This window comes from Rhinatrema bivittatum, chromosome 4 (genome assembly GCF_901001135.1).
Source record: "Rhinatrema bivittatum chromosome 4, aRhiBiv1.1, whole genome shotgun sequence".
NCBI lineage: Eukaryota > Metazoa > Chordata > Amphibia > Gymnophiona > Rhinatrematidae > Rhinatrema > Rhinatrema bivittatum.
This window is the reverse complement of record NC_042618.1, coordinates 286,673,111-286,686,625: the sequence shown is the minus strand read 5'-3', so window position 1 is coordinate 286,686,625 and position 13,515 is coordinate 286,673,111. Positions and strand designations below refer to the sequence as shown.

General features: G+C 44.6%; 1 protein-coding gene across 1 annotated transcript in view; it reads left to right on the top strand.

Moving 5' to 3' along the window:
• Positions 1 to 13,515, top strand: part of ITPR2 (inositol 1,4,5-trisphosphate receptor type 2) — a 1,380,003-nt gene that overhangs the window by 1,004,964 nt on the left and 361,524 nt on the right. The window contains 3 exon segments of the mRNA XM_029597493.1: positions 6,548 to 6,658; positions 7,901 to 7,996; positions 8,228 to 8,347. Of these exon segments, the coding sequence (XP_029453353.1) occupies positions 6,548 to 6,658; positions 7,901 to 7,996; positions 8,228 to 8,347 (327 nt within the window).

Genomic DNA, 13,515 nt, shown 5'->3' with positions numbered 1-13,515 from the left:
TGACTCCATTGACGTCCACCCAATCGTCACTGGCAGGACCATCGAAGAAGTGAGTCATCAAACTTCGCCGGTAGCACCAGGGCAGCGGTGACTGTCCATCACTGACTCCATATAAGGCATCCATATAATTTACCTCAGTGCTGGGGAAAGACCAGGCCGAGCACCGAGGGAAGCACCGGCACCGACGTGAGTTGATTCCCGTGCCAGCATCAACCCCGCATCGGCTTCAATGGCTATTGAGCAGCTTGTGAAGAAGACACGGGTAGAGGAGCCTCTAACACCCTCTACATCCGAGAAACCAAGGCGATCCCCACCAATATCGGTGCTGGGTACTGAGCCCCCACAAATTCCTGTGGAGGTGCCAGTAGCACCTAGCCTGCCACCCCTGTAGCTGCGATTATATACACCAGCTTTCAAGGAGGAACTGTATGGTTTCATCTGCCAGGCAGTGCACAATGCTCTCCGAGACCTACAGCCATTGATGCCAGCCACCAAGCTGGCACCGAAACCGGAGCCATCGATATTTGCACTGTTGTTAACCAGGCTGGATACACTCATCGGTGCCCTTCTAACACAACCCGGGCCACCGATGCCAAAGCAACCTGCAAAGCCTCTGAAATCCACGATTCCCATTTTGGGGTCCTCAGATGACGAAGGTACGGTTTCCAGTCCTCTGTCACCGATGCCTGAACCAATGCCTTGTCCATCAGGGCTCTCGGGATCAAGAAGCCTTCATTTTCCATCGATGTCTCTGGTGCCGCCGAAACCCATCGGTACCAACCCATCCTACTGTACCAGTCTTCTTCCCTCCTTCAGGATCTCGATAAGAGACCTTTTCTGACACATGGGAAGATGTTGACACTGACACATCCACTGAGGATATCTTATCAGAACCATCTCCTCCAGAAGAAAGGAGAAAACCTCCCCCAGAGGATCTCTCCTTTGCCAATTTTATCAGGGAAATGTCAGAGACAATTTCCTTTGAACTTATTACAGAGGAGGACACATGCCACAAAACATTAGAGGTTCTCCAATTTGTGGGTACACCAAAAGAAGTGATGGCTATACCAGTACACGAAGTGCTGGCAGATCTGCAACATTGTCTCTGGGAACATCCTTATGCTGTTCAGCCTGTGAATAAGAGGACAGATGCGACTTATCTTGTCCAACATATTCCTGGTTTCCAAAAACCACAACTGCCCCATCTGTCGGTGGTTGTTGAGTCTGCACAAAAGAAGGCCAGAAGACTGTGACCACACTCTTCAACACCTCCTGACAAGGACCAAATATTCCTTGATATCTTAAGTCGTAAGATGTTTCAAGGTTCTATGCTAGTGTCACGTATACCTGCATACCAACTTTACATGACACAGTATCAAAGCAATCTCTGGAAGCAGGTTCAGGGAATAGCCGACTCTCTTCCCCAACAGCAACAGGATAGTCTCAACGCCATACTACATAAAGGCCTTGAGGCTAGCAAACATGAGGTTCATGCTGCGTATGACTCCTTTGAAACAGCTTCTCTCATTTCAGCAACAGGAATCAGCACCAGGAGGTGGGCCTGGCTAAAAGGCTCTAACTTGAGACCTGAAGTCCAAGACAAACTTGCAGATTTGCCATGTACTGGTGAAAACCTATTCGGCGACAAGATACAAGATGCAGTGGCTCAATTAAAAGACCATAATGAGACCCTGCGACAGTTATCCACAGTGACTACCGAGGCCCCTTCTTCTGCAAGAAGATCCACTAGAAGGGACCCTAGAAACAATTTTATCACCCACGCAGATACTATCCACCTGCATCTCGCGTGAGGCCAGCTAGACTGTCTCAGAAAATATATCCTCGACAGCCCAAGACATCCAGACCTCAGCCACCACCGCAAATAGTCCAGACCTCTAGATTTTGAGGCATATCCAGAGAACAGCAGTCGCTCCATTAATCCAAAACCAGATTTTCCAGAAGGAGGTCGAATTCACCACTTCATGACCAACTGGCTCAACATAACCACAGACCAATGGGTTATATCCATCATAACCCAGGGATAACCATCTAAACTTCCTCAAGGTACCCCGGACTTACCACCAAATCCTCTGTGGATGCAAGAAGATCACAAATGTCTTCTAGAGTCAGAACTGTCCACCCTTCTGGGCGCCAGGGCCGTGGAACCTGTTCCCCAAGCACAGCAGGGCAGAGGGTTCTACTCCTGCTATTTTCTCATTCCAAATTAATCAGGCAGCCTCTGCCCCATCTTAGACCTCCGCAATCTCAACAAATTTCTACAAAAAGAAAAATTCAGAATGGTGTCCTTGAGCACCAGGCTTCCCCTTCTGCAAAAAGGAGATTGGCTCTGTTCTCTGGATCTTCAAGATGCTTACGCTCACATTCCAATATCCCCACATCACCACAAGTATGTGCATTTCCTAGTGGGAAATCAACACTTTCAGTCCCGGGTGTTGCCTTTCGGACTTGCCTCGGCACCGCATGTATTTACAAAGTGCCTAGCAGTGGCTGCGGCCCACCTACGCAAGAAAAGCATACACGTCTTTCCTTACCTGGATGACTGGCTCATCAAGAGCCAATCCAAGCAAGGAGCTCTTGACGCTCTCAAGCTCACTATCAATCTGCTACACTCTCTGGGATTTCTCATCAACTACCAAAAATCCCAACTGACTCCATCTTACCTCCTGTCTTTCATAGGAGCAGATTTGGACACCACAGTGGCAAAAGTCTTTCTGCCCAATGACCGCGCAGACACACTCTCCAGACTAGCTGTATCTCTACGCAGAAAGAAAACAGCCTCAGCCCATCAATTCTTAAAGTTGCTGGGACACATGGCTTCCACGGTCCACGTCACTCCTATGGCCAAACTGGCCATGAGAATAACGCGATAGACTTTGAAATCTCAATGGCTCCAAGCCATTCAACCACTTTCATCCTGGAGTCAAATAACCCACTAGTTACGTTTATTGCTTCTCTGGTGACCGAACAAAGTCAACTTGCTAACAGGTCTACCTTTTCAGCAACCAGTTCCACAGATAACTGACCACAGACACATCCACCTTGGGTTGGGGAGCTCATGTGAACAATCTTCAAACTCAAGATACTTGGACACAGCTCGAAGCAACGTTTCAGGTCAACTTCCTAGAGCTTCGAGCTATACGTTATGCTCTATATGCGTTCAAGGACTGCCTTTCATACAAGACTGTTCTCATACAAACAGACAACACAGTTGCAATGTGGTACTTGAACAAGCAGGGCGACACAGGCTCTTATCTCCTCTGCCAAGAAGCCACGCAGATCTGGGACTGGGCCCTTGCAACTCCATGTAGCTACAGGCCACTTATCTGGCAGGCATGCAGAATGTGGTGGCAGATCGCCTCAGCCAACAGTTCCATCCCCACAAGTGGTCTCTGGATCCTGTGGTTACGACCAGAATCTTCCAACGCTGGGGTCAACCAACAATAGACCTCTTTGCATCCGAACTGAATCACAAAGTGGACAGATTCTGCTCCCTGCACACGCTGCAAAACAAGTTAGCCATGGATACCTTTGCTCGCCCCTGGAACATAGGCCTCCTATATGTGTATCCCCCCGATACCGCTGATAGCCAAAACTCTCGTGAAGCTACAACAGGACAAAGGGTCAATGATATTCATAGCCCCATATTGGCCTCGACAAGTATGGTTTCCCATGCTTCTCGATCTCTTGATCAGAGAACCCATTCACCTGGGCACCCACTCACATAATTCAGAACCAAGGCATGTTACACCATCCGAACCTTCAGACCCTATCCCTCACAGCCTGGGTGTTGAAAGATTGATCCTCCAACCGCTCAACCTTTCTACTGATGTCTCTCAAGTGCTTGTAGCCTCACAAAAGCCTTTGACATGAAAATCCTATCGTTCTAAGTGGAATAGATTTACTATATGGTGCACGCAAAAAGGTATCGACCCTTTTTCCTGCCCCGCTCCATCTCTCTTAGACTATCTCTGGCACCTTTCAGACTCTGTTCTCCAGACTTCTTCAGTGAGGGTACACCTGAGTGCCATCTCAGCATACCACAAAGGAATTGGGGATGCCCCGGTAACAGCACAACCCCTTGTGGGTAGGTTTATGAGGGGCCTACTACTACTCAAGCCCCCTCTACGCCCACCAGTCACTGAATGGGACCTAAATGTAGTGCTTGCAAGGCTCATGCGCTCCCCGTTTGAGCCTTTGCACTCCTGCGATGTTAAATTTCTTACTTGGAAAGTTCTCTTTCTAGTAGCCATTACATTTGCTCAAAGGGTTAGTGAGTTACAAGCACTTGTCACATACTCACCCTATTACATGTAAAAGCTAACTGTCTGAAAAATCATAAATTACCATGTTTGGGGGGATCCCTGTTAAAAAAAATGTTTTTACCTTTATTCAAAATACATGTAAACATTAATTTTATAATTTTGAAATTTTAATTTTTGGATTTTAAGAATATTTATAATTGAGAGACAATGGCCTCAGAACTGGTATCAGAAGAGTCCGAAGACCTCGAATTGTCAAACCAGTAAGTTCAATCACTGGCCTTTATTGTCTCCTATTTTTTAAATTATAATAAAATGCAATTGCTGCAGACTATTTTTAAGTCTTTATAATGCCAATTGTCCCATCTGAGAAAATCGCAGGTGTCTCGGCAGATTGTTGCCGGTATCTCAGCAAGTTGTTTATCTCGCTGTATGACATCCGCAGATGTTACTCCATTGTTGTATAGACTGCCAGTGTCCCAGCAAATTGTAACAAGAATATAATACACTGTGTTTATCCATGGTTGTTAAACACCTATCAAATCTGGCAACTTATGTTCGAATTATGAGCCCTGGATCTTGTATCTTCTAGCTTCTGAAGGAATATGTGTAGTTTCAGAATTGTTTAATACTGAAACTTGCCCGACATGACAAAGTAGCAAATTTCTAAACTTGCTGCAAAATTGCTATATTAACAACAAGTCTATGCTACAAAAAATCGCCAAGGCACTTGTCTGAAACTCGTTACATTTTTCTTATTCTTCGCTGTAACAAATCAGTGCCACGCACCTCTGCCAAAATTGCTGTGTTATTAACAAATCTGTGCTACAAAGAGTCACCAAGGCACTTATCTGAAACTTGTTGCATTTTTCTTTTGTTCTTCGCTGTAACAAGTCAGTGCCACGCACCACCGCCAACGTTAACGTTTCACCTAAAGCTTCCTCAGGGCGGATTACTTCTCTCTCAGCTTTTAAGAGTATTGGGTTCAAATCTGGCGGAGGTGCGTGGCACTGATTTGTTACAGCGAAGAATAAGAAAAATGTAACAACATATTCCTTCAGAAGCTAGAATTACAAGGTCCAGGGCTCATAATTTGAACATAAGTTGCCAGATTTGATAGGTGTTTAACAACCACGGAGAAACACAATGTATTATATTCTTGTTACTCTGCATTTGGCCAATCCGTCATGAAGAACTTATTTCCTGTAAAAACCCAACTCCTTCAACATCCAATCTGCTGTGATTTTCAGGCTGCCTTATTTGTCCCAACAAGTACACCAGTTGTTGTGCCTGTTGCACAAGTTGTACGCTGTTGGTCCACACAAATATGAGTCAGCCTGTAGCTTGCTAATCACCCACATGTGAGGACTACCATCCTGCTTGTCTTGGGAGAAAGCAGAGTTGCTTACCTGTAACAGGTGTTCTCTCAGGATAGCAGGATGTAGTCCTCACAAAACCCACCCGCCACCCCGTGGAGTTGGGTCCATAACGTTTTATTATTTTATTTTTTCGCTCGCACCTTTTGCTACAAATGAGACTGAAGGGAGACCCCTGTGGCTACAGGGATTATGGCATGCTGGGCATGCTCAGTGTGCCAGTCAAAAGTTCTAGAAACTTTGACAGAAAAGTTTTCCGTGATAGGGCTCCGTCCACTGACGTCACCCACATGTGAGGACTACATCCTGCTGTCCTGGGAGAACACCTGTTACAGGGAAGCAACTCTGCTTTTTCAATTGCAGATCCAAAACTGCAACTCGCTTTCTGAATCTCTGTTCCATCACATGTAAGATTTGTCTCTTTATTTTATGTATGTTGAATTTGGAATCTACCCAGAAATATTCTTGTATGCGCTTGGAAAACCTTGCAAGGGCATTTTTCAAACCCATTTAGCCCTTCAGGCAATGTCTGTCTGAAAATTGTTCTCACTGAGTCTAGCTGAAAGTTTGTACAGGCTTTCATCACTTGTGTGCTTTTAGTTGAACTGTGGCATTCCAAGAAACATTTTTAGGTTGGGGGAGGAAAATCATGGATATGCATGACATTTTTACAAGTACATTGCTATTTTACCCTTGTATTTGCTTGCACAGAAGAGCAGGTGAAAAGTATGTAGCTGCTTTTAATGCATGTATTTCGTACTAATTTTCATATAGCAGCTACCTATGGTGTTTCTCTTTGAAAATTACTATAAAGTATGCATGCTAAAAGTATGTAGGCTATTTGAAAATTACCTCCCATATTCATATTTTTGGGTTGTTTTTTTTTTTTAGACTTGTATTGCTACTCATGAATCCAATGGAATTGATATCATCATAGCCCTGATTCTGAATGATATAAATCCCCTCGGCAAATATCGTATGGACTTGGTACTCCAGTTGAAGGTAATTCTAGACATCTAACATGCAGAAACTACATTCAGAAATTACTATGTTGATAGACAGTTTGTGAAAATTATACTGTATACTTTAAGGTGAATTTTAAAAGCCAGGCATACGCCAAAATTAGGAGATGTGCACACATGTAGGACATGCATGTGTCCACCGATTTTAAAAGCCGCTTACATATGGGCACATCTCCCTATACATGATATCTCACTTTGAATGATATAAGGGCATGGTGTGTGCAGGGCATGGGCATTCCGGGGCAGGGCCAGGAGATGTGTGCGCAAGTACCTATGCGCCTGGGCGTGCCCAGGTCCAGTGCCGTGTAAGTTTACTACTGCTATAGAGGAGGTGTAATTTAAAAAAGGAAAAAAAAAATCAGACCTCAGTGACAGATTTGAGGAGTTGGGGTAACTGGGAGGAGTGCAGACTAATGAACCGAGGGAGGGTTTTGAGGACTTAGCTCTAGACTGGGCAAACTGGTGGACGAACTGGTGAAACTAGTCATTGTGTGGATATGTGCTTGTAATAAAATTCTCCTCCTTATGTGGCTCATACCTGAATGTGCACAGCTGTGTGCTCCCACTTGCAAAATTGGATGAAACACATAAGCGTGCCTAGGCTATTTTATAATGTGCATATGTTATAAAATTGCTGCATCCCTGGGCGTGCACCGACGCACATGGTCAATGTTCACCCGCGAGTCCTTTTAAAAGTTACCATCTTTGTGAACAAACTCTAAGGGCTTGATTTTCTCAGCTTTTTTCAATGCTTGAAAAACAAACAGGCATTACAAGTGCAGAGTTTTTGGAAATAAGCTTTTTAAAAAGACAGGGGCCTGATGAGATAGTTTCAAAAACTTTTCAAAATGAAATATCAAACACACAAGAAACACTTTCTATAATAGCTGTAAACAAGTAAACTTTTCTTTTTACTTTTAAGATTTTTTTTTTCTGGCTCTGACTTTATTTCCTATACTTTTTTGTGCATGTAGGGTGTTAAATTGGATGACTATGTTTATACATTTACAATATGCTTTATTTAATCTATTGTTTAGATATGTATCTTCCTGTATATGTACGTGTGAGAGATTGTGTGCATGTGTGTAGTTATTTACTGCTTTATTTTCAGAGTATAAATAAATTCAGAAAATTAAAAAATAACCTGAAATCATACACAGTGAGAGAGATAATAGTAGAATATCAGTTAACATATGTCCACCTGTTTAACTTGCCTCTCCAGAACAATGCTTCTAAGCTTTTGCTTGCTATTATGGAAAGCAGACATGACAGTGAGAATGCAGAAAGGATTCTTTACAATATGAGACCTAGAGAACTGGTAAGAAAAATGTTCTTTTCAGATTATTCATAGTACAGTAATATAGAACATAGGTTGCATCAGAACATATTTCTTCTAAGCATATAAAATTTCCATATGGATTTTTATGATACGTAATACTTTATCAGGCATATTTGATTCTCAATACACAATTTAAATACAATAATCTAGTTCCTTCTTTTTATATACTTTACTGACTGAACGAGACTCAATCTTCTTTTTGTATAAAAGGTAGATGTGATGAAAAATGCATATAATCAAGGACTGGAAGGTGAACATGATGAAAATAGTACTGATGATGGAGTTTCACCAAAGGATGTTGGGCATAATATTTATATACTGGCACATCAGGTATGCTGTAGTACTTATATTTTTATAATCTACTGCTGAATATGTGAGTCGTAAAATAATCTATGTATGTTATATAATCTTGTGAATATTTAAGTGAGAGTTGATATATCTAGCATTTTGAAAACAGAATTTTTAAATGTTTTTGACCAGACATTTCCATAATCATGAGGCATTAAGTATTTGTTTTTGTTTGTATAACTGCTAGCCTACAGTAATAACCTGCATTATATACCAGACTATCATAAAATCCATGCAGCAACTGCATGTAATGGTCATGCATCTGTTACAATGGGTGTTTGTTAATGTGGTAATCGAATCTAGATACAGTTGGTGTCTCTTATATGGACAGTTGACCAGATTAAAGAATCATAGAAATGACTGTAGACAGTCCATTTTACCTCTAACACTCCATGGATTTCCTTTCTTATTTGGAGTACTAAAATCTCTTATGTTAGCAGGCATATGTTAAACCATATTGATAACTGAAACATCTCCTAAGCTAATATTTTATAAAGAAATATAAATATGAAATATTTGAGATATTTACCATTATGGAGCCTATGTTTTAGCTTGTGACTTAGTAAATGTTTATGTATATATTTGAAACTCAACTTAGAAGATAAATTTGATTTCCCATATTGCTGTAAAGTCATTTTCAGTACCTGTGAAATTTATGCCAATTTTCAAAGTGAACTTAAACTCATATGTTTACTTTGAAAGTTATCTCAGGAGAACTACCCATACACATTTACATCTGCTAATTTGTGCAGGTAGGTTTTTTTTAATAGAAAAATATGTGCATGCTTTTTTAAAATTCAAAAGTATGCATGTGAGCGGAAACCCCTTCTTAACCCCAATCCCAGAAATATTTCTTCTCACTGTAGGTAAACATAAGCGCGGATAGGCCCTGTTTCATATGTTTATCTGAATAGAGGGCTCTTAAAGGCCATTTTCACTAGTATCGGTATATTAAAAAGAATTAAATAAATAAAGCACATATTTGCTTGCAGAAATGGCTTTTAAAATTATCATCTTAAAATGCAATATAATAAATTCAACTGAAGGAATGCTAAAACTTGTTTTCCATAGTGTGGCTTTGGTACTGATGTGTATGTCATCACTAAAAGGTGTAATGGTCATACTGTCTGCCCTGAAATCTCTTCATGCTAACTGCCCTGAAGTGAATAAGCTGGTTAGGGAGGATTTCATTCCCCCATACTTCCCTGCAACAAACATGAAGGGGCTGACATGCCCCAATGCTCTTCCTACACCCCCCATCCTCCAGAGTCATCTTTAATGGCCAGTGACTCCTACACATAAGCACAGTAAAATTGAACGAGATCTCAGCAGAAGGAATTTGATTGACCTCTTATTCTTTCATATTTTTGTAACTTTTTATTTATGAATGTAACAATTCAGTACAAAGCAAACACTTTGCATAAGAAACACAATAGAATGTAAATTAGAAACAAAATACAGAAGAAAAAACATTTAAAAATCCATACCTATTACATTAACCCACAAATTCCACAGAGGATGAGAAACAAATGGAGATTCAAAAGTAACAGTTTCAAAAATCAGCTATAGCATGAAGATCTGGCTGATATATGTTATGACCGTTGGCCGCGGGTGGCTGTGGCCGACCCGCCTTACTTTGGGTGAACTCGCGGTGGTCGCTTGCCGCAACTGCCGCATACCTCCTGGCTCCCAAGACTCCAGGTGGCGGCTGGGACGCCGCTGACCTCCACGCCGACTCTGGACATTCCTAGGTGTGCCTCCCTTTAAAGGCCCAATGGCGGGAACTGCAGGGGCGTCACCGGCTGATGACATCACAAGCCTGGGATATTTAAGCACCTCCTCTGGCCCACACTAATCAACTTGGCAATGAGTTTCCTGAGCTCCATTGGTGCTTGTTCCTGTTCTCCGGACCTGCTGTTCCTGCCTTGGATCTCTGATCTACATTCTAGACTCTGACTTGGGTACCCGCTCCTTGGGGGTCTGCTCTGCGCTTTCTGTTCGGGACTTTGTCTTGCGCTGCCCCGCTCCTTGGGGTAGCCTCAGTGCTACTTTGCCAGAGATCTAGTCTCCCCGCATCCACGCTCCTCGGGGTAGCCTCAGCGTTGCTACACCAGAGATCCTGTCTCTATGCTTCCCCATTCCTCGGAGTAGCCTCAGCATTGCCACATCGGAGTTCCTGTCTCTCCGCTTCCCCGCTCCTTGGGGTAGCCTCAGCATTGCACATTGGAGTTCCTATTTCTACGCTTCCCCACTCCTCAGGTTAGCCTCAGTGTTACAACACTGGAGACCCTGACTCCATGCTTCCCGCTCCTCGGGGTACCTCTGTGTTACCACACCAGACATTCAGTCTCTATGCCTCCCCGCTCCTCGGGGCACCCAGCAGTACTCTTACAGTACTGCACCAGAGATCCAGTCTCCAGGCTTTCCTGCTCCTCGGGGCACCCGGCAGTTCTCTTACAGTACAGGTGTCTGCGATCACATGGATGTGACGCAGATAGCTCAGCTATGCCGTGGGCCAGACACTTGTGTTTCCAATCCACCTCGCCTCCCAATGGTGGGGCCCTGTGGGTTCTACCCCTCAGGGAGAGTCAACTCCCACCTCTGGCCAAGGGTCCACGAAACCTACAAAACCTAACAGATTGCAAAGTCGATGAACCCGGCAGAGGTCTCAGCTATACTGGCCTGGCACAAAGAATCAGTGAGCAACAAAAGTTCCTGGAAACACTAGCAGCTGCCACTGATAACCTGAGCACTCGTTTAGATGCCACAGTGACTGCCAACACATCGTCTTCCCAAGCTCAACCCTCCCACCTCTATGCTGGTTCCCCGGCCTACTATGCCTTTACCGGCACCTCCACACTTTTCTGGGAACCCTCTTATGTGCAGGGGTTTCCTGAATCAATGTAACATGCACTTGTGCCTGCAACCGGCTTATTTCCCAGATGTGATTACCAAGACTACCTACATCTTTTCCCTCTTGGATGGCAAGGCCTTGGCCTGGGCATCACCCCTCTGGGAGAGTGCCGACCGGGTTCTGCGAGACCTGCCCATGTTCCTTGCCCTTTTTCGCTCCGTCTTTGATGACCCTGGCAGAAAATCAGTTTCCAGATCCACACTCTTCCATCTCCAACTGGGCGTCCGGCTATTCACTGATTACGTCATAGAATTCCGGACCCTGTGGGCAGAACCTCATTGGGACTCTGACTGCCTATGATTCATTTTTCTCGAGGGACTGAGTTCTCGAATCAAAGATGAGTTGGCGGCTCGCGAATTTCCTGCATCTCTGGACTCATTGATAGATCTGGCCAGGCGGATTGACCACCGCCTGCAGGAGCATTCGCAGGAGTCAAGAGCATCCAGAAAATCTACGCCAAGCTTGTCCCGAATTCAACGCTCATCTTCACCCAGGCTGAACTCGCCGCAAAGCAAAGCTGAGGAAGAGCCTATGCAAATGGGCTGGAACAGACTTTCTCCCAAGGAACAACGCCGCCGCCAGAAATCAGGTGTCTGCTTATACTTCGGCAATCCAGACATGCCATAGCCACATTACCTGTCTGTCTGGGAAACTCCGAGGCCTAGATTCAGTGGGAGGACTTTTCCTAGGCCTGATTTCGCTTTCTCTTCCATTGACATTGCCCGTCTCCATCAAGTTGGACAATCAGGAGTTCCATACCCTGGCTCTCATGGACTCTGAGGCTGGTGGAAATTTTATTTTAAAACAATTGAGAGAACACCTCCGGATTCCGACCTTCCACTCCCCTGTGCTGTTACTTCTTTCTTCCATCCATGGAGAACCACTGCCTGGTGAGGTCACCCACACCACAGCTCCTATCTTGCTCCACACAGGATGTGGAGTCCATTTCCTTCCACATTCTGGACAAGGCCATGCATCCTGTGGTCTTGGGACTGCCGTGGTTACAACAGCGCACCCCGCAGTTTGATTGGGCCACCTTACAACTTTCCCGCTGGGGTTCCTTCTGTCATGCCGATTGGAGCCCATCTTGCCTCTGCCCTGCCTGACTACTTCGCTTTCTCCTCCTGGCCTTTCCCCACAATACTCATCATATGCAGATATGTTTTCCAAGAAGGCTGCGGACACTTTGCCTCCGCATTGTGCCTACGATTGCACAATAGACTTGTTACCTAACACGGAGCCTCCTCGGGGTAGAATCTACCCATTATCACTCACAGAGACTCAGGCCATGGTGGAGTACATCCGTGAGAACCTGGCTAAGGGCTTCATTTGACCCTCTAAGTCTCCCGCTGGAGTGGGTTTTTTCTTCGTGGGGAAAAAAGATGGCTCGCTCCGCCCCTGCATTGACTACCGGGGTGTGAACAAGATCACCCTAAAAAACCGCTATCCACTACCATTGATTTCCAAACTTTTTGACAGGCTCCAGGGAGTGAAAATCTTCTCTAAATTAGACCTCGGGGAGCCTATAATTTGGTTCGAATCCGCAAAGGCGATAAATGGAAGACCACTTTTAATACTCGAGATGGCCATTTTGAATACCTTGTGATGCCGTTTTCCCTTTGCAACGCCCCTGCGGTCTTCCAGAATTTGATAAGAGATATTCAGGGATATGTTATTCCAATGAGTTGTGTTGTATCTCGATGACATCTTAGTATTCTCCAAAATCCTACAAAGCCACCGCCACGATGTCTCTTGCGTCCTCCAGCATCTACGAGACAATCAACTCTATGCCAAACTTGAAAAGTGTTCTTTCGAGCAGGAGGCCGTTCCTTTCCTCGGCTACTTGGTTTCCAGTCAAGGGTTCAGGATGGATCCCCAGAAGTTGAAAAGCATTCACGATTGGCCCTAGCCCTCGGGCCTCAGGTCCTTACAGAGCTTCCTTGGCTTTGTCAATTACTACCGGTCCTTCATTCATCATTTCTCTACTCTGACTGCACCACTCACAGCCAAGACTCGCAAGGGGGCGAATCCTTCCCAGTGGTCACCTGAGGCCATGACTGCCTTCCAGGACCTCAAGACCACCTTTCTCTGTGAGCCGTGTCTCTGCCATCCGGACCCCAGATGCCCATTCATTGTCAAGGTCGATATGGGAGTAGGAGCGGTCCTTAGCCAGTATTTGACTACCCATACCTTACATCCATGCTCTTTCTTTTCCATACGCTTCTCCCCTGCGGAG